A 27814-nucleotide genomic window follows, 5' to 3' on the forward strand; every position below is an offset into this window, starting at 1 on the left:
AAAAAAGGAAGAGAAAAATAATCAATGAAACACTCAGGTTTCACTGACCTCACTGTTGCTATGGAAATGCTGTCCAATGAAAATTGCTGGTAAAGAAAAGGAGGGGTTGCATCAGCTTTGTAAGCTTAACCCTTGAGCACCACTGTTAAATCAAATGAAAATGGCTAATAAAAACAGCCAACAATATTAAGAAAAGGACATTTACTGAAGTGTTAATGTCCCCTTAAATCACTAGTGTGTACCAGTTTTAGAATGAAATATAGAGAAAATGGAAAGAATCGCCAATACATGGGCCATTTGCTCTATAAAATAAATCTGCTAAAAAAAAAAAAAAAGCTATTTTAGGTCACTGATAATTTCCAACTGATCAAATATATAAAACAGTGTATACTAAGTGAAAAAAGAATCACAGTAGCATTTATCTTTCTACTCAGATCGAACAAGCTAGGATCCCCTTTTACTTTGAAATCATTATCTAAATTCGTACATGATAGAAAAATAAAAAAATAAATTTGTACATGATCCATCAGAGCTGGATCCTTAATGAATGAATCCTAAGCAATCTTAGGTTCAGAATTACAAAATAAAGCTATTTCTTTTGATGTTATCAATTTAACTGCTGTTTGTACTGAAATTCTGTCTCTCTCTCTCTCTCTCTCTCTCTCTCTCTCTCTCTCTCTCACACACACACACACACACACACACACACACACACACACACGGCTCCCTTCACTTTCTTTTCTACAGAATGAGAGAAAAAGCTATAGGATTCTGCAGTAATACATTTTTGGGGTAGGTAGGGGGAAGATAAAGAAGGCAACATGAAGAAGGGAGGATGGCATTCAAGAAATCCTCCAGATGAGTGCTGCCAAGTTTCCCCTCAGAGCTTCATGGTGGTATTTCAGTTTCTTCCCAGACATAACCCAAACATAAGTGCAGGCTCCATTAAACTGCAGCATAAAGGAGAAATGAGACAGCTATACCAAAGAAGATGAAGATACTTAAGGGACAACTGCATGTTACATTTATATTTCTCATTGCAGGTGAGATTTTAAATGTAGACAAAACTCAACTCTTCTGGATATGTAGGTACAATGTTCTTAAGATTTGTATGGCAGAAAAAAGGCACAAGAATAAAGCTATTTGTATACTGTCACTTTTAAACACTTGAGATGGGCAAGGAGCTCACTAACCGTTTCTCAGGTGGGTCGCAATGTGGGTCACGATGTCTCGGAGATTTTAAACAGTCCCTTATCATACGAATCATTGTGGCAGTCCGTTTCTTCCTTATCTATTTACTATGCAAAGGTCATACCCCACTACCAATCCTTACAAAATTAGGCAAAGTTGAAAAACAGAAAAACACTGGAAGAAAAATCTAAATATACTCCACAAATTCTGCAAGCTCAATCTTGGAATTTCTCTCTCTCCTCTGTATATGATGAGCAGAAGAGTGTTTTCAGTCCCGCTGCAGCATGTCAGAGATAAGTCACATGAAAAACTAGCCCCCTCCCCCATTCCATATCCTCAGAGGCATTCTACACAAGCACAATATTAATTCAGCTCCTGCTTTCTCACAGTAGATAGTAAAAATAGAAAACATTACACGGTATCATCGATCAGCATTACACACAGTTTGGAGGGGAGTGCTCTATCCAGGGAAGATGGCACCTGTGTGTGCTTGTACTTAATCCTTTCTGCTCCGCTGTTAACTGCTTTATTGGCTGTGTCTGCTCAAGTGTATGTGCATAAAATAGGGCTGCAAGAAGGCAGTAAGTCAACTTAAAGCAGCAAAGACACATGAATGGGAGAGCAAAAGGAAGAAGCTTACTTGGTGAAAAAGAAAAACAGATTACAAAGGACTCTCAGCTCTAACAAGCAAACACAGTCTATGTTTGGGTAAACTAAAGGAAGCTTAGAAAGCACAAATTTCTCTTCATAATTCTGGGTGTGGGAGGGGTGGGGAAAAGGGCAAATAAGATATGGGAATCTTTAGGCATTAATTTCTCTTAATACTGAAATCAAATTTAACTTTTGGTCTACTGTTATCTAATAAAATCCTGGTCTCATAATTCCTTTTTATCATAAAAGCCAAGTAGTATAACATACACTATTAAACAAAAAACTTTAACGATGATGGATGCATAAATAATGCAAAGCATTCTGTTTAATATGAGTAATTTAAAATTTTAATTATTTTCAAGATTCTGCACAAAAAAATGTTACATGCAGTTTCCTAAGAAGCTCAACATATGTGGATAAGACAGATATAAGATATATTCCAAATACAGGTATGTGAGCATCTTGCTTAGAGCAGCAGTCGCCAACCTTTTGGACCTCACGGACCACTGAGTGGCAATCATTGGCTTAGAGCATTACCTTGGATGTCATGACAGGAAAGCTATTACCTTCACCTTAGTAAATTCCAGATAAGGGAAATGTAATGATCCTCTACACCCTCTAGCTTTGACTCTCTCTCTGGCCATATTCACTCCAAGATACTGGTACAACCCAAGGAATCCAAGAACACCAAAGCCATAAAGAAAGGCCAGGGATAGAGCTCCCTGTTCTGATTCTGTGGGAACTAGTATCTGAACCAGCAAGGAAAGCAGAGCCCAAGTAAGGCTTTCAAAAGTATAAAGTTGATAAACACATAATCCTACTATGAAGCAGTCAAAAGCTATTCACAAAGACAGTCAGGCTCAGGACCTTGATTTTATGCAACTCACTTCCATTCACCCAGTCTCTGTTTATAGGGAGAAGGGAGTGAGCCATCTGCCCTAATTTTTATATAATACCAACATTTTAAGAAAAACAGTATTAAATCACCTTCAAAGTCCTTTCCAGATACAGTTTTGTCTTTTTTCCTAAACATAAGCATCTATTATTTTCCAACTGTAAAACAATAAAAACTAGAAACCAGTTAAAAACTAGAAAGTTGTGAAATACATGAAGATATATTTTTCAATCCTAAAACTCATTTATAAAAATCCTTTAGTGCACACTTAACCTTAAATAGCTCAATTATCAATAAATTTCTCTAGTAACTGAACACAGAAAAGCAGGCTACTCTCATTATGTAGTTTTTAGTGATGTATGAGGGTTTATGGAAACAAGTAAAATAGGCTAAAACTGAGAGGTGGATTCTAATCTGATTCTGCTGTGAAACAGGTTTACTGACTCAATTCAGGTCACATTAACTTTCATTATTTTATTTTTCTTTAAGCAAACGCTAATATCTCTACCATCTTAAGATTTGCAAGGCAAAATTAACAAGATGGCATGTAATTAGGAAAAAAAGTAAGCTTTAAGCCTATGCTTTGATTGCTTTTTACTTATACTAAAATTATTTCTAATTTTAAATAATACCAATGGAGTAATTTTTAAATTTGTTAAAAGGAATTATGAGTTACAAAAAAAAAGTTTAGAAAATGATCTGCGACACAATTGTAGGATATGTAATCACTGAAATCTCTACTCCATAATCTTGTCTAAATATTCAAAATAATCCAAGGACTCTCTACTATTAGCAACTCATTAAATGGTTTCAAAGCATAACATCTGGCTATGAAAACCAGCGGGTATTCTGTCCACCAGGGAGAATCCGGAGTCTGCTAGAAACCCAGGTGCCTTTTTAAAAGGCCAGCACACTTACCCTGGGCTCCAGTGGAGGGGAGGAAGATCAGAGAGGACTGAAGTTAAGTGAGGACTGGGTTATGCAACTCCAAGAAAAGATCTAAAGGGACAGCCACCAGGTACCTGTTCTAAGTCCCTCTCCCACTCCGACAACAGATGCCATCTTCCCTGGATAGAGCACTCCCCTCCAAACTGAATCAGCCTGGAGAAATGCAATAGCCTCACCCTCCCACCCAGCCTTTTATGAATTAAATTGTTTCCTTATCACCAAATGTACACTACAGCCTCATGCTTCAATTACTCAATCAGTAACACCATTCTTGAGGTAGTCATGATTAAGACTTTCTAGTATCAGTACCACAGATCTTTACAGGGACAGAAACAGATTAGATTGAATTATATAAACAAAAGAGCTCCAGATTCAATATTATAAGCAATGTTTTCTCCAGAGACAATAGTTTCTAAGGGTACTTGAACTGAACTAAACAAAAAAACATTAAAAAATTTCAAACTGTATGCCTTAAATATATATTTTAAAAATCAGCTCTCAAACATAATTCAGGTAGAGATCTATAGATAGTGTTTTGGAATATAGATCCTGGATATTTAGCTCCTGTCTTTCTTCAGCTAGGGAAAGAGTGTTCATTCAGCTACTCCAATCAATGTTTGCTGAGCACTTATTCAGTAAATGCTGTGTCTAAGTGCTGAGCTGGGTGCTAGGATGATGATTACTAACATGTATTGAGACTTTACCATGCTCCAAGAACTGTACTAGGCATTTTACATGGTATTAGTCATATTTCCATTTTACTTTATACAATTGAAGAACAAATAATTAACTAAGAAACTGAAGCACAAAAAATCAACTAAGTAACTTGTCTAAGTCATACCAGGAATCAAACCAGTTAGGAGACCCATGCTCTGGAATACACTGTATTGCTTTATTACAAACAAGAGGTCCAGTACACGAAATTCGTACACTGGTAGGGTCTCTAGCAGGCTGGTCCCACACCCTGTCAAACTCCTGGACAACTCCTGATCGAGGGGACAATTTGCATACTTCTCGTTTATTATATAGAATAAGAGACATTCTGTGTGAGTTATCACACAGAGCTCAGAGTCTCCTGGGGAAAGAAATAGAACCCAGTATTGTTAAATGTTTTGAGAGAAGGAGATTGAGTGCTCCTAGCTGAGGTGGATATCAGGAGAGGCTTTTTAGAAAAGACTGGCCCATTCCTCACCTGAAACACTGAGACAGAACTACTTACCCTTCAGCAACACTTCAAGGATTCAATAAAAGAATTACTATGCAAAGCAGGCAGAGCATAATGTCTGTAATAATAATAATAATTATTATAACCTATCCTGTTTACTGACCCAAGACCAGGATAACAAACCAGCTTGACAGGATGTAGCTTTTACTTCCTGATGTTTTTGCTAAAAGGACAGAGACAGGAAGGAAGAAGCTGGTTGAAGACAAACCAATATTAACTCCTGCCTCAGCATAATTCACCACCACCACTCTAAGTGACTGAAGCAATTTCTCAGTACGTTTTGCATTTTCACTTCCAAGAACTTCTCTATTTAGCCACTTTACTTTCAGAGCAAGAGTTCTTTTTTTTTCTTTTTTTATAGAAAATATTCCTTTATTAACTTTTGGTCGAGAATATGTTTGTATATTTTCAGAAAACAACTCCGAGACCATGTGGATTCTGGCGACAGAGAGGAATTGACAGGACTACTCCAACCATGAAGACAGAAGAGAAGCAGTCCAGAGATGGAAGACGCTGACATTGCCTTGCCATAATAGCAGTCAGCAGCTATGTAGAGCAGGGTTCTTGAAAATGGTTTCATGGATAATTTTCAAGGGTCTGGAAACTCTTGAAATAAGTGCAAAATGATACACATAGATACACTTTTTTTTTTCCTGGACACAGTTTACTAGTCTTCAACAAATTCTCAAAGGAGCTGCTTGAAAACAAAAACAGGTACTGATACTCAAAATATGAAAAATCAGCCCACTAACCTCATGTCCCTGTGAGAATTAAAAATCCTTTTGTCTATAAAATTTTCTACTATAGTCTTCAAAATAAGCTATTACTGAAAAGCTTTTTGTCTTATTTCATCATTTAACATATGGCCTCTAGTCTTCCATAAACTTTGTGGAAATTAGTATGGGAAATATTTTAATATTTATAGCATACTCTGACTTATTCAACTAACTAACCTAAACTGAGATTCTATGGTTTTAGGAAATGAGTGCATTAATTTTTAAACCTATCCAAATGACACAGCTCTTGACCTGAAGGAGTTTAAATTTGTTTAAAAGGCATATTTTTAAAAGACCACAATAAAATGCAGTGAATAAAAGTTTCTAGAAATAGACAGGAAAGGGCAACTAGCAATCAACCTTTCGGGGAAGGTTTGACAAAAAAGATGGTATTTAAACTGCAACTTGAAGCATCAGTGAAAGTTTCCAAAGCAAAACGTTATCTCAGGCAAAGAGGAACAGCAGGATCAGAGGCAAAGAGAATAAAAGCAGTGGCATGTTGAAGTGAGAAGTAATAAGCCCACCCACCATTTGGCTGGAGAAGAGGGATGAAACTGAATAGCAGATTAGAGCACTATGCTGAACACTGAGAGTACAAGAGCAAACATACTGTGACTGCTACCAAAATACTTACAGTGTTATCAGTGTTTACTTCCGGGGACGGCTAAGGCAAAAGAATGGTCAGTATGCCAAAGGAACACCAGGAAGGAAGAGCCTTTATGACATACTCAGAAAAGTGAACTGGATCCAGTGGGAACAGGGAGTCCCTAAGGGATCTGAGTTGTACTTTATAAATCAACTAGAGGCCCAATGCATGAATTCGTGAGGCCCCTTGGCCTGGCCTGCAGATCTGGCCAAAACTGGCGGCTCTCAGACATCCTCCGAGGGGTCCCAAGTTGCAAGAGGGCGTAGGCCAGGCTGATGGACCCCACAGGTGCACGATTGGGGGGGGGGGAGGGGCATGGGAGACTGGCCAGCTGAGGAGGGACCACAGGAGGGCTCCAGGGCGTGTCTGGCATGTCCTGTCTATCTTGCTCAGTCCTGATGGACTGAACCCTAGCAGCAAGCTAACCTACCAGTCAGAGTATCTGCCCCCTGGTGCACATTATAGCGACTGGTTGACCAATTGACTGACTGTCCCCTGGTGTCAGTGCATGTCATAGCAAGCAGCTGAGGGGCCTTAGATATCATTAGCATATTATGCTTTGATTGGTTGAAGAGCTGACTGGTCAACCAGACAGCATGTTAGGCTTTTATTATATAGGATTGGAGGTAGGATGCTCAAGCATCCCAAAGCAGAGAGTCTATTAGGAAATTATAAGAGTGGTCCAGATAAGAGATAAAGGCTAAAACTAAGAAACAGAAGAAAATATGGACATATTTCAACAAAATTGAGCCAATTATTTTCTCTTCTATTACATAAGCTAAGCAATACAAGCAAATAGTCCTTATGCTTAAAAAGTAGTCTAGTGAGAAATCTAAACAAAATAGGAAATTATAATAAAGTACAGTAAGTATAAGACCATGTACAATAATAGGCTGTTACATAAGATTTTACAGGTGCAGGTTTGGGACATAAAAGTAGAGAATGCTTCTTCTTCTGGAGGAAATTATGTCTAAGGTGAGATTTGAAGAATGAGGAAGAGTTAATAAGGCAAAGGAAATGGGAAGGTGGGAATGATTTCAAGAAACATTTCAAGATAGAAGAATAGGAGGAGAGGAAGAAAAATCTCAAGTTTGTAGTTTGAGTGACTAGATGACTAGTGATGTCACTGAGAAAGGGAAATAAAAGAGATAACGGAAGTGATCAGGGAAAGATTAGAAAATGATATTTAGAAAGTCATATTCTACTAGATATTCAGATGAAAACACTGGTTGGCAAGGAAAAATATAAATGCTCAGGTGAGAGATCTAGGTATTTGATATGATTATTACATTACTATCTTTGCTTTTCCTTTTTTAAGTTAAAAATATCATACTAATTTAACTTGATTGACATACTTAAATCCCTATGCAGCAAAAGTTGAAGGAATTAGCCACCTAATACAAACAGTTATAAAAGAGAATTTTAACAATCATAATTTTAGCTGGGTAGATAAGTCTCATTATGACTGGAAATGACAGATGATGAAAGTTTATCTACATTGTAGATCTCATCTAAATAAAAACCTAGGGAAAGTATTTTCACAAATGTCAAATCATGTATTCTACATTTATAAAACATTAGAGGCCGGGTGCATGAAAATTCATTCACTGGGAGGGGGGTCCCTCAGCCCGGCCTGCCTCCTCTCACAGTCTAGGAGCCCTCAGGGGTGGGAGGTGACTATGCAATCAGGGGAAGGCAATGCCCCATCACACCTCTGCTGCTGCCACTGCCGGCAGCACAAGCCTCGGCTGGCACCTGGTTACCTGAGCCTTGGTGGTCCCTGGGAGGCTGGGCAGCCACCATCCAAGGCTGTCTGTGCCTTGGGTGGGCCATGGGTGGCTGAGGGGCTGAGGAGACTGAGGGACTCCGGAGGTAGGCGCATAGCAAGTCCAGGCCTGAAGGGACGGGGCACCACCATTTTGTGGCTGTGGGCACTGCCATCTTTGAGGGTATGGCCATCAATTAGCATATTCCCTCTTTATTGGCTGTGGGTGCCGCCATCTTTGCAATGGCATGAGGGTCAATTAGCATATTCCCTCTTTATTAAATAGGATGACTACAATTTAAAACCTAAAAAGTTTTTGGAGCTATATGATTTCTTAGTAAGACAGTCACAAAATGTTAGATATGTTTTTATGTTAGCTGGGATTCACTAAATAATATTGCCACTAGTACAACTTAACATTAGGGTTACTAAAAGTTAGTGAAAGCTCAGTTGACCAAAATGTAATTAATAATTGCAAATATCTGCACTGGCAAGAACATTTTATGATGCTCTACTTCCTACTAAAACACACAATAGAACATTTCATATGTTAAATAACTACTGTTGAAGTCAAACAAGTTGTAGAATACTGGTGTCCATTTTCATAAGCCTGTGAGGCATGGAAGACAAGTATTTTTAAATCTAGATAACATTTTTTTTAATCTAGATAACATTTAATATATATTACCTAGAAGGCAAAAAAATATATATTAATGGGCCATTTATGGACAAGTGATCATGAAAAGTCTACATACCATTACAGATTCAGTAATAAAATGTTTACTTCTCCTATTCCAAACCACAGTAAAAACTTTTTAAATCTTAATGAGAGGCAGACTAATATAATAGGAAGAATACAGAAGTGAAACTTATACAACCAGCATGATTGATGATTTGATGTGTGAATTTGGATTTGACTTTTTTTTTTTCATGAGTAAGAAAGAAAGTGGGACTATATGACATCCAAGGGGGTTTTTCTTTTGCTTTATTTTTACTTCCAAGATCAGAGGCTTATGTAATAGGCCAATTTATTAGCAGGAAATAAGAATTTGGTAGAAGGCAGATGTGCTGAATACAATGACATTTTAAAAGGTACCCAGACTGTTTATAGAATGTCAAGTCATTGTTCAAAGAGGCTGATCACTGAAATTAATAGTGATTTAAAGTTACACTGTCTTCTGCAGACATTTACCTCCCCAGAATGCATTTTTCCATCTTGCAGAATTTTCATGTGGGGATACCATCTCCTCTACTTCATATGGTATCAGTGACAAATTACCACTTACCACTCCCAGGACAGAGTTCATGAAAAATCAAACTCCAGTATATACATCCCTCACCCAATTGTTTCAGGGGTGGGCATGGCACTAAGCCAGTACAATCAGGTTAAATCTTAGAGGACTTTTCCAGGAACTGCCACAAGAGAGACACATCACTAGATTTGAAATTATAAGTACACTAGAGGCCCGGTACACAAAATTTGAGCATGGGGTAAAAGGGTTGATGGTGGTATCCCTCAGCCCAACCTGCACCCTCTCCAATCTGGGACCCCTCGAGGGATGTCCGACGGCCGGTTTAGGCCTGATCCCATCGGGCAGTCGGATATCCCTCTCACAATCCAGGACTGCTGGCTCTCAACTGCTCACCTGCCTGCCTTCCTGATTTCCCCTAACCGCTTCTGCCTGCCAGCCTGATCACCCCCTATCCACTACCATGTCAGCCTGATTGATGTCTAACTGCTCCTCTGCCAGCCTGTTTGCCCCCAACTTCCCTCGTCTGCTGGCCTGGTCACCCCTTAAGTGCTCTCCCCTGCAGGGTTGATCGCCTCCAACTGCCCTTCCTTGCAGGACTGGTCCCTCTCAACTGCCCTTTCTTGCAGGCCTGGTGCCTCCCAACTGCCCTCCCTGCTGGCCATCTTGTGGTGGCCATCTTGTATTCACATGGGGGCAGGATCTTTGACCACATGGTGGCTATCTTCACACAGGGACAGCTCTTGTGTGTTGGAGTGATAGTCAATCTGCATATTACTCCTTTATTAGATAGGATAGAGGCCCGGTGCATGGATGGGGGCCAGCTGGTTTGCCCTAAAAAGTGTCCTGGATCAGGTTGAGGGTTCCCTTGGGGCGTGGGGTGGCCTAGGAGCCTGTGGTGATTTGCAGGCCGGCCACAACCCCTGGCGACCTAAGTGGAGGCCATGGTATCTGGTATTTATTTACCTTCTACAATTGAAACTTTGTAGCCTGGAGGGGAGCCAAGCCTCCTGCTCCCTCCATGGCCAACAGCCATTTCTGTTTGGATTTGTTTACCTTCTATAATTGAAACTTTGTAGCCTTGAGTGGAGGTCTAGGCTGGCAAGGGCAGGAGGAAAGCTTGGCTTCCTCCATTGCCTGGGAAACCTAAGCCTTTCTCCTGCTCTCTGTGGCTGTAGCTATCTTGATTGGGTTTATTTGTATACTCGCTCTGATTGGCTGGTGGGTGTGGCTGCTGGGTGCAGTGGAATGATGATTAATTTGCATATTACTCTTTTATTATGTAGGATGAGACTAAGTACTGTATGCTTAGCCCCCTTGACAACATAATAGGAAAATCCATCTGAGAATAGATCAAACCCAATGGAAGTGGAAACAAGAAATGAAGAGAGCAATTCTAGCTGGTTTGGCTCAGGGGATAGAGCATCAGCCTGAGGATGAAGGATCCCAGGTTTGATTCCCATCAAGGGCACATACCAGGGTTGTGGGCTCAGTCTCCAGAGCGGGGGTGGGGGCGTGTATGTGTGCAGGAGACAGCCAGTCAGTGATTTTCTCTCATTATTGATGTTTCTATCTCTCCCTCTCTCTGAAATCAATAAAAATATATTTTTTAGAAAAGAAAAAAGAAATGGCCCGGTCAGTGTGGCTCAGTGGAAAGAGTGTCAGTCTGCGGACTGAAGAGTCCCAGGTTCGATTCCAATCAGGGCACATGCCCAGGTTGCAGGCTCGGTCCCCAGTGTGAGCATGCAGGAGGCAGCCAAACAATGATACTCTCTCATCACTAATGTTTCTCTCTCTCTCTCTCTCTCTCTCTCTCTCTCTCTCTCTCTCTCTCTCTCTCTCTCTCTCTCTCTCCCTTCCTCTCTGAAATCAATAAAAATACATTTTAGAAAAAAGAAATTGGGAGAATAAGAGAACTGATTATATTATTTGAGTCCGAGTATAAAGCTATCACTACCTCTAAGAGGTCTTAATTTCAAAAGTCATCAAATTCACTCTCACTTAAGTTAGACGGGGTTGGTTCTTTCTTGCAACTGGGGAAAAAAAAATCACAACCAAGTTTTTCTACAACAATCTCAAAATAGTCTCATGGATAAGGAAAGATCATTGCCAAGTTCTTGACATATAGTCCAGATAAATTATTTAACTACATATGTCTCAACACCATCAATAAAATAAAGTATCAGTCATTATCTGCATCAAAGTGTTTTGAAAGAAAAGAAAAATAGAGTTTTTGTAAACACAGTGATATTTAAATACAATGCCTTATACATGGAAAAATTGTCTCACTTTAAAAAAAAAGTAATTTTAGAAGGTCTATTTTTACAATGAATATTGCCATAAACTTTCCAGGGAATACAGAAATTAAGAAAATCAATAATATTTGTTACATTTGTTTTGTTTTAAAATATATTTTTATTGATTTCAGAGAGAAAGGGAGAGGGAGAAAGGAGAGAGAGAGGAGAGGGAGTGAAAAAGAAAGGAGGAAAAGAGAGAGAGATAATTTATGTAGTCATCTGTAATTTTACTTTACATACCTTTGTAGGTCAACTAGTTCATTGTTAAGGGTATCTAGCTCCTTAATAGCAGAGAAATCTGCAACGGGACTTGATCCTATGTTCTAAAAACAAAAAGTTTACAATTACAGATTATTACTATAAAATTACATATGGCAAGGCATTTAAAATGTTTAAAAGCACTACATGCATATAGGGTATTACATTTTTTATGGTATTATTAACAATTTGAATTCATTTAAGAACACCATATCTAGTGCAATTTTTAAACACAGACTCAATTATATACTAAGACATTTTCCCTTAAATTCTCTAACTTATTGTTCTATATTATGTACCATCACTTCAGATCCCAATGCCTTTGTCATTTGATCCTAGCCTGTCCAATACTTTGCGGGATAATAGATATCAGATTTATATTTTTTAAATCTTTTTAAAAATATATTTTTATTGATTTTAGAAAGGAAGGGAGAGGGAGAGAGAGAGATAGAAATATCAATGATGAGAAGAATCATTAATCGGCTGCCTCCTGCACATTCCCTACTGGGGATCGAGCCTGGATCCTGGGCATGTGTCCTTGACCAGAATCAAACCCGGGATCTTTCCGTCTACAGGCTGATACTCTACTCACTGAGCCAAACCGGCTAGGACAGATATCAGATTTATAAATTATTTCCTCCACTGAAGTATATATTTCTTGTGGAGATGAATGCTGATTTATTTGTAATTGTATCATCTGGCACAGTTAGTACACAAACTTTTTTTTTTTTTAAATATATTTTATTGATTTTACACAGAGAGGAATTGAGAAAAATAGAGAGTTAGAAACATCAATGAGAGAGAAATTTCGAACAGCTGCCTCCTGCACCCTCCCCACTGGGGGTGTGCCTGCAACCAAGGTACATGCCCTTGACCGGAATCGAACCCAGGACCTTTCAGTCCGCAGGCCGACGCTCTATCCACTGAGCCAAACCGGTTTCGGCAGTACACAAACTTTTATTGAGTATTTGAATTATAATGGTGGTAAGTTTACTCAATTCAACAAATATTTGCTTTTGTTAAATACTTTAGTGACTACTCTAGTTAAAGTAAAACATACTGCTCAGGCATGTTCCATAGTTAATATTAAACTGTCTTCATATAAGACAGCCTTTACATATGGTTCTCTTTCAATAATGGTGTCAAAATTGGTCTCTGAATGGTACTTGCAGTTAGAAAATCTAGCTGGATTTATTTTTGGTTCTGCTATGATCTTCACTGTAAAATAGAGAAATAATTTCTGTCCTGCCCACCTTAAAAATTAAATATTACATGTGAAATCACTCTATAAACTTTATATTTTATAAATGTAAGCTATTCTTAAAATTAACTTCATTAATAGAAGATGCTCTTAAAAGATGGATGGCCTCCCAATGAGCTGCTTCCACCTTGGCTCAATCTTCTTTGTGAAATAACTTCCACACCTCTTCCATCATCCTAACACAAAAAGAGTGACTCACACCTGACAGTCATCACTGTTAAAAATATCATCAAATAAGAAGAGTGAGAATAACAATTTTAACATCAAACAAGTTAAAAGGTGATACCACAGATGACTACAGAGGAAGATTAGTATATTATAGTTAGTACACAGCTTGTGTCAATCCTCAACTGCTGACACAAAAATTAAACACCCATACTATAGCAATAAAATGACAAGCAACCAGGAAGCATAAAGTCCAGCTAAACATTTTATAAAGTATAAGAAAGGCATATAAAGAAAAATGTAGCATGTCCCTTTCTTTCAAAATATTTTCTCTCACCCTGTTTTATAGTATACACAAAAATTCCACTTTGGTGCGTTTAAGGAGATTAGAGAGCTCAGGGAAGGCAAGTAAAATGCACACAAAAACCAAGTGATGACCTGGGACAAAAGCATGCTGTTTAAGTATTTTCTCTGCATCAAGTTTGCTGCAAAAAACCCCTCTAACTTCAAAATGTATCTTGTAAACCAAAAACTGCAATGCTAAAAAAGACAAAGTAAAGCTCTAAATTCAGAGTAAAGAAACTGACAGTACAAGAAAGGCAAAAAGTAGAGTGCTGCAGAATGGAGAAAGTAGTCCAAACTCAAAAAAATACAGAAAGGAAAGCAACATTCACAAAAGAATTAATCACAGCTACAAAAAAAAAAAAAAAAAAAAAAAGCAATTCTAAAAAATAATCAGATTATTAAGAGAGACTATTTGAAAACAAAACAAATGCTAGTTTTAACTTTTAAGGTTAAAAAATTTGGCTAATAGATAAGAAACAGTGACAATATCCCATTTTGATGAACTGTACTGATATCTGACATAAACAAACAACTGTGTCTATACTCCAGTGAATGGACTTCAAACAAATCTGTTATATTAAAAACTCTGTAGGGCAGATAGAACTTGAAGTGGTTAGTAATGTTTTAGAGACTTCAATGAACAACATAATCTGCTTTAGCAAATTCTTTCATATCTGTAATTTGTGTTGGGGGAGAGTGGGTATAAAATGATGGCAGCAAGGGGAAAAAACAGTCTATTTAAGGGGAAAAAAAAGGGTGAAACGGTCATTCCAGAACTGAGATAATTATAGCAGAGGGCATGAGTACAGATTTGTAACATTTTATCTTTATTGGTGGCATCATTTTTAGCCTTCTCCACAACTTAGGGAACCCACATCCTACATCATAAGAAATGTCCAAAAATTCATAAAATATTCCCCCCAAAAAACTCACAAAGCAGATAATCAAATATTTATTTTATTTAAAAATAAGAACAACAATTCTTAGAACCAACTTTTGTACCTGGTGGCTATAAATTTCCATTTAGATGACTTAGAAAATATCCAATTTGACTTTAATAAGACTTGTTTAAATGAGATTTTTCATCCTATATGACAAAATTAATGCAAAACCAAAATATTCTACTGACATTTTAAAGAATACTTTCCTAATACCACACACTTAACAACTATAACCACAGCAATGGTTACTTTATAGGTCACAAGAAATTTGCAGATTCAGAGTATGTATTTTTAACAGCAAATCCTTTTAAAGCTCTTTTAAGGCCAATATATCGTAAATGCATTATACTTGAAGGGCTTACAGATGAGAGAAAAACCAAGACACAACATGGCTAAACAATGTAGTTTTGAAAGCTCCTACTGCTGGCCAGAAAACAAAACAGCAAAACCTGTTCCTAGCTGTACGGGTATGAAACTCGGCTGTCCGCTCAGGAACAAAGAGTCATCTATATGGTAAAAGTCACAGATTTCTCCACAATAAAATGTTTTTTCTAGTTTTTTTAAAATTTAAAACTGATACCAAGGAATTATAATCTTGATTTTGTTTTCAAAATTATATTGTTTTGTAAGAGTAAATCATCAAATGAAACCCAATAATTTAATTTCATTCAAATTTTATACCCTATTCATAAAAATTAATCCACAGATCCAGGAGGGGAAGAATAAGACATTTTTCTAATTTTGAGACTGAAAAATGTGGTTGCCACATGTGTGATGAATGATGGAGTAAACGAGGGACAGCCCAAGGATGTCTTACATGCATTCAGCCTATCTATAGTTACAAACTAAACCACAAACAGAATACTCCTCTGCTCCTAGCCAGATATATTTCTCCACCATTCTGTCCAAATTGAGTTTGCCATCTGACATAGGTCTTATTCCTTTCTGTTAATGCATTCAAGTTTTCTTGTAAGTTGTCTTACCTTTTGTAAATTGGCCCTGTCTGATGGTGGAATCATCTCAGGAGTAAGAATATGAGGAGGATCAATGCCCTTAACTAATTTCTGATTGATTAAGTGAAAAGCCAATGCAAACTGATCCTTTGAAAGCTTTCCATAGTTCTTTGTGTCACATAATGCCCTGTATAAATAAACAAAATGAACAGTATATAAATGCCACAATTGCCACTCTAAAAATCTAATGTGACTATGTAGCTATTTAAAAATGATTAGTTAAATTTAAAAAGGTCATACTAATTTATGGCTTGCCCAAAACTCACTCAAGCGTTAGAAGCAAGAGAACAAAATAGATTGAGACAGATAGAATGTTGGTCCTGGTGCTGAGCAAAGGCCTCTGATCTGGGTTTGTTCTGTACTTTTTCTCATCAATTTCCACAACACCTGCTGAATAAGAGTTGTACTGGACCAAAGAATCCAAACATTGTCTATTCCCAATATTTCAACATTAAAAGATATAAAAGAATGAGTCCTAACTCATTCAGTTTGGCTCAGTGTATAGAGCATTGGCCTGAGGACTCAAGGGTATCAGGTTCGATTCTGGTCAAGGGCATGTACCTTGGAGGCAGCTGATTGATGTTTCTCTCTCATCGATGTTTCTAACTCTCTCTCCCTGTCCCTTCCTCTCTGTTAAACATCAATAAAATATATTTTTAAAAGACATTAAAAAAATGAAACGTAAGTTTCAACAAAATTGGTTCATTAGTGGTATTAGAATGATTCTAAAACAAGCAAAAACTTCCATGTCAGCTTGCTTCCTGCAACTCGGAGTAGGAGGATCACCAAGTCAAAGCAGAAACAACAGCTGCAAATGGAGATCACATGTGAAGAAAGTCAGCAATCTGGAAAGCTTTACAAAATCACTTGAGGAAAAACAGCAAATGTTTTATTCTATTTTTTTTTTTTTTTTTTTTTTTTTTTAGCTTAGCTTTCTGAAGTCCTGATCTGTTTGATTCATTGAAAACGAATATGGCCTGACGGAAACACACTACAGGTTATAGGTTACAGTGTCAAAGAAACATTGAATTTCAGCTTTTGTACTTATTTATTCTTGTGATTTTAGCCAAATATTTAACCTCTCCGAGCCTTAATTTCTTCATCTATAAAGTGGAGATAACATCCATCTCGCAAGATTACTATGAGAATTAAAGACAAAGCACATAAAAAGTGTGGGCATAATGCCACTCCCATGACAGCTGCCATTTTACTGAGCATTATGCCTAGCCTAGGCACTCAAAAGTGGCAGCTATGCTTAGTTATGCATATAATTTTTTCCAGTCTTGGGTTCTTGTTCCTTTAAAGGTAGATCTACTGCCCTCCTTTGTTCAACCCTCTGTACATGGGCCAATGCTCTAATCACTGAACACACCAGTCAGGGCAAGGCTTGTCTTTTTTAAGGACCAAGTATGTAATTCCAATGTGAAGGTATAAAAGTATACACATGTCCTACAGAATTGTACAAATATGCCTTAAAAACACTTTAAATACAAATTTTGCCTTCTCCCTTAAAAATTTAAGATGGCCCCAGCCAGTATGGCTCAGTGGATAGAGCGTCAGCCTGTGGACCTACGGGTCCCGTCAAGGGCACATGCCATGGTTGCAGGCTCCATCCCCAATGGGGGTCGTGCAGGAGGTGGCAGATCAGTGGTTCTCTCATTATTGATATTTCTATCTCTATCTCCCTCTCTGAAATCAATTAAAATATTTATTTTTTAAGTTAAGTTTGCCCTAGCTGGTCTGGCTCCATGGGTAGAACATCAGCCTGTGGACTGAGAGGTTTCAGGTGTGATTCTGGCCAGCATGCCTGGGGTTGTGGGCTCAATCCCCAGTAGGGGGCGTGCAGGAGGCAGAAGATTAATGAATTTCTCATTATTGACATTTCTATCTCTCTCCCCCCCTTCTTTTCTAAAAACAATAAAAAGTATTTAAAATTTTTTGTTTAATTGATATATATAGATGCTGCATTTTAACATTCTAATAACAATTAACTGACATAAAATGTCAGGTAACCCATTCTCCAGCTTCTCCAGAAGAAACCCTCAGTTTTTCTATAAAGAATTCTGAAACAAAAATTTCCTATTGCCGAAACTGGTTTGGCTCAGTGGGTAGAGCATCAGCCTGCGGACTGAAAAGTTCCGAGTTCGATTCCAGTCAAGGGCATGTACATTGGTTGCAGGCACATCCCCGGTGGGGGATGTGCAAGAGGCAGCTGGTCGATGATTCTCTCCCATCGATGTTCTAGCTCTCTATCCCTCTCCCTCTCTGTAAAAAAACAATAAAATATATTTTAAAAAATAAAAATAAATAAACAAACAAATAAGTAAATAAATTTCCTATTGATAAATGCCTAAAAATAAGAATGCACAAAACACCAAAACTGTTTTTGGCTCGGTGGATAGAGCCTCAGCCTGCGGACGCAAGGGTCTCAGGTTCGATTCCGGTAAAGGGCATGTATCTTGGTTGTGGGCACATCCCCAGAGGGGATTGTGCAGGAGGAAGCTGATCGATGTTTCTTTCTCATTTCTAGCTCTCTATCTCTCTCCCTTCCTCTCTGTAAAATCAATAAAATAAATATTTTTGAAAAAAGAATATTTAAAAAAAAAAAAAGAATGCACAAAACTAGATTTAACACAAACCATATGTTTTAAAAAATCAATTAAAAATTTTTATTAATTTGAGAGAGAGATAGGAAGGAAGAGGGAGGGAGAGAAAGAGAGAAACATTGATCTGTTGTTCCACTTATTTATACATTCCTTGGTTGTTTCTTGTATGTGCCCTGACTGGGATCAAATCTATCTTCAACCTTAGTGTATTGAGACAATGCTCTACCCAATAAGTTACCCAGCCAGGGTAAATCAATTTAAACAAAGTCTTACCAAATGTGGGCTAGTAAGGCAGAAGGTAAACCTGTCTTCAGAAAGATTTCACGGGCTTCCAATCCAGAAACAAATCCATCCATATCTTTATCAGTTTTCAGGAAGATTTCATCATATTTAGCTTTTTCTGAAGGTGATACAACCCACTACAAAAAAAATAATTATATATATACTTATATATATATATATATACACACACACACACACACACACACACATATAGTATTTCTGCCAAAATAAAGCAAACTTTGAAGTGACATCTTTCAACACATGACAGTATCTGTCACAAATTCTGAGCAATTTTACTCCAATTACTAAGAATAGCAACAGTATATAATTTTCATCAGATCCCTGACTAAAATGTTGTGGTCAACAAAAAATTACAGAAGAGCTGAAACCGGTTTAGCTCAGTGGATAGAGCGTCAGCCTGCGGACTGAACGGTCCTGGGTTCGATTCTGGTCAAGGGCATGTACCTGGGTTGCAGGCACATTCCCAATAGGGGGTGTGCAAGAGGCAGCTGATCGATGACTCTCTCTCATCGATGTTTCTAACTCTCTTCCCCCTCTCTCTTCCTCTCTGTAAAAAATCAATAAAATAAATATTTTTTTAAAAATTACAGAAGAAAAATATAGGTCAGTGGGCCTACAGTTATAGATGCCCATTTTTTTTTTTTTAAGTAATAAGTAAATTCAAGCATAGTTAACTCTTGACTTATGACCAGATGAATATGGGTAAGTGGAAAGTTTGTATAAACAAAATATTCAGATAATTCTCAATCTCCAATTTTTATAGTTTCATTCAGCATTACTAAACACATATAAATTGGCTGACATTATTTTCCTTTATACAATCTGACAAAAAGCAGGTTGGAGGAGAAAAAGGCCTTGTATAACCCAAAATTGGATAATTTGAACCCAAAGAATCAAGAGTTAACTAGAGATTAGACAAATAAAAACACCTATTAACTATGTCAGGGCAAGCATTCCAGGTTAGTATAGAATATCTGCTACCTCCAACTTTAATTCTAGGTAGATCAAGTCAAAGCCAATGAACCATCCATACGATGTAAGTAAGGTCAAATGCAGGATTACCTATTTTCTTTGTGGCATCACATTATGCAGATTCAATAAAAGGGAGCTCTAAATCTTGATCCCTTTGATTGCTCCTTCTATCTTCATCAAGCAATCAACTGTTCAATGCCATGCAGCTTGTTTTTTTTAAATAAAAGTTTTTGAACACTGATAAATCTATACCTGTCTTAACGGTCCTTTGGTAGGTAAAATGCCTACACGTGGTAAGGAATGGTAAGATTCCTTTGCTGCTGAAGTGGGGATCAACCGCATAGAGCCTGATATACTGACCGTTTTCCTCTTTGAAGGTGGCACCAAGGCTGGAGGTAAGGACATTGGCACAGGTTCTTTCTCAAGTGCACAGTACACCAAAAACATGGCCTTCAAAACAAATAAACCAGAGTCATACATATTAAAATAATTTACTATCATCAGCTCACTGAATTGATTACTATTCAATAACAAAGCATTTTCAAACTGTTTGAAATCTTTTTAAAGAAATAGGCTTTTAAGATATCCAAGACACAATGTTAAACATGAAAAAATTATAGTGTTGAACAGTATGTATACTGTGTCATATTCTGTATTAAGGGGGTAATAACTATTAATATTTGCATTAAGACCTCTAGAAGGATAAAGAAGAAACTAAGAAAAGTGGTTCATTATGGAGTAGGTGTAAATGGAGCAGTTGAGGGCAACAATGGGATGGGATTGAGATATGCTCCCCACTGAATATCTCCTTATATTGTACTGATTTCTGAACCATAAGAATGAACCTATTAAAGTTATTTTTTTATTTTAAAAAAATATATTTTATTGATATTTTACAGAGAGGAAGGGAGAGAGATAAAGAGCTAGAAAACATTGATGAGAGAGAAACATCGACCAGCTGCCTCTTGCACACCCCCTACCGGGGATGTGCCCGCAACCAATGTACACGCCCTTGGCTGGAATAGAACTCGGGACCTTTCAGTCTGCAGGCCGATGCTCTATCCACTGAGCCAAACCGGTTTCGGCTAAAGTTATTTTTAATTATTAAATACATAAAGCACTTGCATCAAGTGAAACAACCTACATAGTGACTGTACCAGGATATTCCTTCCACTTTGAATCTAAGGCACCTTCAAGACTTTCAAAAGATGAAAATTTTCCGTAACTATCTTTAAGCATATGAAATTACTCAAAGCGACTTGGAACCTCCCGAAGTATTCAAATAGCAACTGGAAGGAAGCTTTAATATTTCTTCTTAATTTTTTTCTTCCATTAAAAATAGCAATTCTCCCCAAAATAGGTTTTTAATTCTAAATGTTGTGGAGCTTTCAAATCAATACTCATTGAGCACTTAATACAACCCATGATTTCTGTGATTACCAATATCATTTTGCAAATGAAGAAACTCAGGCCATGATAGTAACTTGTCGGGTATATTTTTAAGAAGTGATAGAGTAAAGCGCAAACCAGGATCTTCTGGCTACAAAACTCTTTTTCCAGGTTTGATCAGCTTTATTAGGAGTACACATAACTTTACAATACTGTGCTCTCTTCTTTGAGTAGTAAAACTAATCTTTAACCCATTGGTATCCAAATTGTTGCAGGCATCAGAACTGCTTGGACAGCTTGATAAAGCACAGATTTCTGGGCCCCATTCCCAGAATTCTAAAAGTCTGCAATTGAGCCAGAGAATTTGCATTTCTAAATAGGTCGTTCCCAGGTGATGCTGATGCTGTTTACCCTGAGACCACATTTAACTATTTGATACAAACCAACAATTCTCCCCATTCACTAGTCAACTTAAAAAATTCAATTTACTTTTTTTTCTTCTTTCAATTTCGGTTTTAGAAACTCAAATTTTCAATTTCCAAAAGCTTGGAACTCCAGAAAGAAACAATCTGGCTAGCAGATACTTCCAACCTAATACACAATATGTATACTATTGTCAGATTGACACCAAACTAAAAGAAGGGACCAACATGCACATTTAAGGGTCAGCATTCCTCTTGCTGCAGATGAGAGTCATTTCCTGGAAAAGAGAATGCTAGAAGCAAAAAAAGCAATGTCAGCCATCTGCTGACAATAGACAACACATTTTTTCTGAAAGTAAAAAAAATACTATATTATTAATTTCATGTTGCCTTGAAAATAGTTTCTTTGACAAAGCTGAAGTCAATTTTTCTACCAAATAAGACAAAAAAAGTGAACAATATAATGCTGGATTGTGACTTTGTTTTTTTATAATACTATACTTTATCCTAAACAAAGTCTGCTATCAAAATTAGTATATCATCAAAATAATACAGCAACCAAATCAAATGATGCACCACACACACACAAAATATCTGGCTGGTAACTAGTTTTTTAAACTAAAATGCATTTACACAGCTAGAAATAGACACTTAACTAAGAAGCATTTTACATTAATGATTTAAATGTAAATGTAAATTTACATTTTTAAATGTAAAAATATCAAAAATAAACTTAAGCTTACTCCAGGATAGCAGAGAAAAGGACAAAGAGAAACTGAAACATAGTAAAATCAATGTAGTGGATTTATAGGTCTAAAATATTCTGAACAGAAATGTTAGTATAGCCAGAGAACATGTAAAAACAGGTCATGAATTTAGCAACAAAAGAAACCTTAACAAAATTTTTTTTAAGTAGAGATTTTAAAAACCACATTCTCAAGTCATAATTTAATCAGCTAAAATTATATATAAATGGAACAAAAACCAAACACACTTAAATACTTTGAAAGTAGAAAACATTCCTAAATAGATGATCAAAAAAACCTAAAAATTATCTAAAAAGTAGTGAAAAGGAAAATACTTTGTACCAATATATAAAATCTAGCTAACCCTGTATTCAGGTAAAAAAAATGTTCCATAAATGCTTTGAACATTAAAGATAAAAAATAAACAAACTTTGTACTCATCTTCAGGAATTTTTTTAAAAAAGTAAATGAAAAGAAATTAGGAAGATGTAATTAAGATAAAAGTTGAGGCCTAGCTGGCTTGGCTCAGTGGATAGAGACCTTCAGGTCCACGGACTTGATTCCAATCAAGGGTGCTTACCTTTTTTGCAGGTTCAATCCCAGCCCTTCTTAGGGCGCCTGAGGGAGGCAACCAATCCATGTGTCTTTCTCACAACGATGTTTGTCTCTCTCTGTCCCTCCCTCACCCTTCTACTCTCTCTAAAAATCAATAAAAAAGTATCCTCGGCTGAGGATTAACAAAATAAGAGAAAAGTTAAAAAGAATAAAAGTCAAAACATAATAACAGGATAAATAAATCCAAAACATATCTCTATCTAAAGATCAATAAACTAGATAAAATTCAATTAAACAAAAAATGAGAGAAAATAATACATAAGATTTGGAATGAAAAAGAGATACAATCATAAACCCAGAAGAGATTAAAAGAATAATGCAAATAAATCTGTGGCAATAAGTTTGAAAGTCAAAGAAATGAATAATTCCTTAGCAAAAAGAAAAAGAAAATTTGAACAGACTAATATTCAAATAAGAGATAAAAGGAAAATTAGAGATTCACCATTCATGAGTTCACAGAAGAATTTTATCTAACTTTTAAGAAAGAGATGAATATAACTCTATTTTAATTTAATTGTCCAATTACTAAGGATAACATGTCTTCAGAAAAGACATAAAAACTTTCTCAGCTTATACAATGAAGCAACACTAAAGTGTTATTCATGTCTTCCTTTAATGAAACAAATGTGAAATTCTGGGGGTATATATGAAATGAAATTATTCCAGAGCAGAAGCAGGTACGGAGATGCTTGGTCAAGTAGGGATACAAAAGATAACATTACTCAACATCAACTTTACAGTGCATCATCCAAAGTATATATCTGTATGTACTTTAAAGTCAAATAAAATGAAGATAGCAAACACATATATTTTCTATTATCCATTTGTTTAAAAATATTTATTGATTATCTACAAATTCTAGGTAAAAATATTCATACCAACAATATTAGGGAAATAAGTTTTCCGATAAGGATGAACTAAAGGAAAATATCCATTTCAGAAAACCATTCAGATGTTTAAGATTTTTAAATGATTAGGTTACTTACAACTGCAAACTCATCTCTGTCAAGCATTCCATCATGATCAATATCACTCAACTCCCAAACCTTAAAAAGAAAATAATTGAGAAAGATAATGTTCTTTCATTTAATGTGCTACATGTAAACACCAAATACAAAAACAGAGGAAAAGTTTTGCCTAAACATTACATTTTTTTCTGAGAAATTTCAATTATGCTGATTATTTTATTATATCGTTATTATTTGCTATATTAACAATTACTATAAAAGGAAGTAATGATTCACTTAAGTATTTTTAAAACAGAAATTCCCTTACAAAATTTTTTAAATTATTTTCTTCCTTTCAAGTCATAAAACTATTATGCACATAGTATTTTCAGACAATTACAATGTTTTCACAAACATCATCTCAGTTAATTTATGCAACAGCTCCTGTTTTAGACATGAAACTACATGACTTACCTAGGACCATGCAACTATTATTAAGTAAAGAAATCAATTTTCAATGTGAAGTCTTCCAACTAAGTCCAATATCGTTTTCCCTACACTACAGACTCTAATCAACTAAAAGAAATATGTAATGAATTCCGTGTAATGAATCATCAGCCAGCTAATGTGCAGGGCTTACAAAGAAAAATAAAATCTGAAAGGCCCTGGTAGATTTGGCCTAAATTTAGAATAAATTACATAGCTTTAGACCAGCTACAAAATTATGTTAAATCCTTGAGAAGAAGATATTTAAACATTCAACAAAATCTCACTTGGGGGCAAGAAGAGAAAGTGAGATGATGAGAGACAGGAGTGGAGATAAGTAAGTGCCTGGTAACTAAATGCTTTGAAAGGAGTTTGGACTTCATCCTGAATGCAATGGAAAGCTAAGAGGTTAGTTTTATGTTAAAAAAAAAAAAAAAAAAAAAAGATAACAGGATTATATTTATAGATTAGAAATCTCACACTGCGGAAACCGGTTTAGAGCGTTGGCCTGTGGACTGAAAGGTCCCGGGTTCGATTCCAGTCAAGGGCATGTACGTTGGTTGCAGGCACATCCCCAGTAGGGGTTGTGCAAGAGGCAGCTGATTGATGATTCTTTCTCATCGATGTTTCTAACTCTCTATCCCTCTCTCCTCCTCTCTGTAAAATATCAATAAAATATATTAAAAAAAAAAAAAGAAAGAAAGAAAAGAAATCTCACACTGGACCCAACAGTGGAGAAATGATTCATAAGAAGCAATAAAAGGCTTTTAAATTAATATATATTGAGCACCTAACCAATGCAACACTGATCCAATAGTAACACTGCTGGTGGTGTGATGGTTTCATTATCATTATCATCATCATAGTAGTTTGAATGCATAGTAGTTAGCATTCAAAGAGTATGTGCTATAAATGAAATCATACTCATTTTAAAGATTAGAAAACTGAGACATGATTTTCTAATGATTTGCCCAATGTCACACAACTAAGAAGTGGTGCAGCCAGGATTTGACCATACAGAGTAGGATTAAGCAAGGGATTAAAGAAAGGACTGGAACCCGACTGGTGTGGCTGAGTGGTTGAGTGTCAACCTATGAACCAGAAGGTCACGATTCAATTCCTGGTCAGGGCATAAGCCCTTGTTGCAGGTTTGATCCCCAGTGTGGGGCATGCAGGAAGCAGCCAATAAATGATTCTTTCTCATCACTGATGTTTTACTCTCTCTCCCTTCCTTTTTGAAATCAATAAATGTGTGTGTGTGTGTGTGTGTGTGTGTGTGTGTGTGTGTGTGTGTATTTTTTTGTTTTAAAGAAAAAAGAAAGGACTGGAGGTTTAATGAGAGTATGTAAGTTTTGAAATATAAGAGAGGTGGAGAAAAATCACTATGGAAACAGCACAAGAGTGGCTGGCAATAAGGAAAAACCAGCTAAAGTAGATGATGATGAAATTATGATGATACCTATCTTTATTAGACTTTCTCAGTAGTCCATATGCAACCACAGAGAAGGTAAATAATTAGCTTCACACAAAGCTGGATTTTCACCATGCAATCAAGAAGTTTAAAAAAAAAAATGGTAAAGGGAACTAAGGATACTGACATGAAACTATGGACCATAAAAATCCAAGATGGATGAGGAAAAAAGGAAATTCAAAAGATGGAGAAAGTAAAGGAGTCGAGATTTAAAGATCTTGATGAAGTTACAGAAGTAGTCTTGCAAGTATCTAGGAAAGTTCTAGAAAGATAAGAAGTTCTAGTTAGAAGGTAGAATTTATGATTTCAGAGATGAAACCGTTCCTTATAACAAGGCCCCATGATATAGCTATGGAATAGGTGGCAGATGAAAATTACTGATGGTCTCTGGAAATTAAGTCAAGGAATTGAGAGATCAGAATGGACAACACAAAGAAGAAAAAAAAAGACCTACTTAAAAGGTTTCTATTATACATATAGCTAATTTCAAACACTTAAAATTTAGGAGATAACCAAATAAATAAATAAATAAATTGGCAATGATTTCATATATTAAGTCTGAACACAGAAAAATTCTATAACACAAATTCAAAATAAGATCTGTGCATTTTTTAACAATGAGCTATAAGTGCTCCTGGTAGATACAAAATTAAAATACATAAAAATTACATTTATAATTTAATAATATCTTACTCTTCCAAGAATATCCACAGGTAACTTAGAGTTGAGCAACACTGGTTTCACTTTATCACCAGACAGAAATCCATTAACTGGACTTAAACTATCAAAAATTGCGTCATATTTGGCCTTATCTTCAGACTATAATATAAAAAAGATTACAAATCAAAACAATGGTGAAAAGGATTGCAATGCAGTTATAAAAATCAAACACTCAAAGAACAGACAGTGTATTTTTTAAACTCATCATTTAAAAAACATTTTCACTTTTATCAAAATATATTAAAGTAAATGATAATTTAAGTTCCTCCACCCCACTCCTTTTGTAGCTGGACCACTATCTTTGCTTTTCTGTTTAGATTAGAGTCACAAGATTTCAGTGATAGAAGGGCTTTGAGAAAAGCACCTAGCCCAATCCTCTTACTTAAACAGATCCACAGCAAGGAAGTAACTTTTATAAAAACACTCAGCTAGTAGTGACATTTCATGACTTTCTAAACATGATGTTAGTCACATTTCAAACTCAAACACCTTTAAAAAACAAAATCACTTCCAGAGGAATAAACATCAAGTTTTCCCCCTTTCCCCCAAAGCAAGATAGCTTATCAATAACAAGAATTTTCTAAAATTCTGAAAAGTTACTTTTATATCATAAAAACTATGTTTTTGATTTGTCAAGTCCAAATTCCTACATTTTAAAAAATTAGTTAAGCTGAAACCGGTTTGGCTCAGTGGATAGAGCGTCGGCCTGCAGACTGAAAGGTCCCGGGTTCGATTCCGGTCAAAGGCATGTACCTGGGTTGCGGGCACATCCCCAGTAGGGGGTGTGCAAGAGGCAGCTGATCGATGATTCTTTCTCATCGATGTTTCTAACTCTATCCCTCTCCTTTCCTCTCTGTAAAAAAATCAATAAAATATATATTTTTTAAAAATTAGTTAAAAGCACACTAGTATACATAAACAGACCAACCAAAGTAGTTTTCTGAAAAAATGGTATATATATATATATATATATATATATATATATATATACACACACACACACACACACACACATATATATATATATATATACATATACATATACAATATATATATATATATTATCCCTTTTTTACAGAGAGAAAGGGAGAGGGAGAGAGTTAGAAACATCGATGAGAGAGAAACATCGATCAGTTGCATCCTGCACACCTCCCGCTGGGAATGTGCCCGCAACCAAGGTACATGCCCTTGACCGAAATCGAACCTGGGACCCTTCAATCCTCAGGCTGACCCTGAGCCAAACCGGTCAGGGCAAAACGTTATATATTTTTATTGAAGGTCATTGATCTGCTATATACTAAAAATATTTTTTAATTATGCTTTTAAAAATCTATAAGGCCCTAGCCAGATAGCTCAGTTGGTTAGAGCATCATCCCAATATGCCAAAATTGTGGGTTCGATCCCTGGTCATGGCACACAAGTTATCCCCCCCCCCCCCCTCCCTCCCTCCCTTCTTTCCTCCCTCCCTCCCTCCCTTCCCCTTTCTCTCTCTCTCTCTTCCCATCTAAAA

At 36.5% G+C, this 27814-nt stretch overlaps 1 protein-coding gene across 6 annotated transcripts in view; it reads right to left on the reverse strand.

Annotated features, from left to right (window-relative positions):
* EPS15 (epidermal growth factor receptor pathway substrate 15) overlaps positions 1-27814 on the reverse strand; it is a 113395-nt gene that overhangs the window by 48391 nt on the left and 37190 nt on the right. For 3 of the 6 annotated variants that reach the window (XM_036447245.2, XM_036447246.2, XM_036447250.2), the window contains exons 7-12: positions 26278-26403; positions 23667-23726; positions 19761-19958; positions 18507-18652; positions 15598-15754; positions 11885-11967 (exon numbers count right to left, since the gene is read on the reverse strand). In XM_036447245.2, the coding sequence (XP_036303138.1) occupies positions 11885-11967; positions 15598-15754; positions 18507-18652; positions 19761-19958; positions 23667-23726; positions 26278-26403 (770 nt within the window). The remainder of the gene's footprint in view (positions 1-11884; positions 11968-15597; positions 15755-18506; positions 18653-19760; positions 19959-23666; positions 23727-26277; positions 26404-27814) is intronic. The other 3 variants (XM_036447248.2, XM_036447249.2, XM_045584592.1) reach the window with 2 other exon arrangements.

The sequence above is a fragment of the Pipistrellus kuhlii genome, unplaced genomic scaffold (assembly GCF_014108245.1).
Source record: "Pipistrellus kuhlii isolate mPipKuh1 unplaced genomic scaffold, mPipKuh1.p scaffold_m20_p_2, whole genome shotgun sequence".
NCBI lineage: Eukaryota > Metazoa > Chordata > Mammalia > Chiroptera > Vespertilionidae > Pipistrellus > Pipistrellus kuhlii.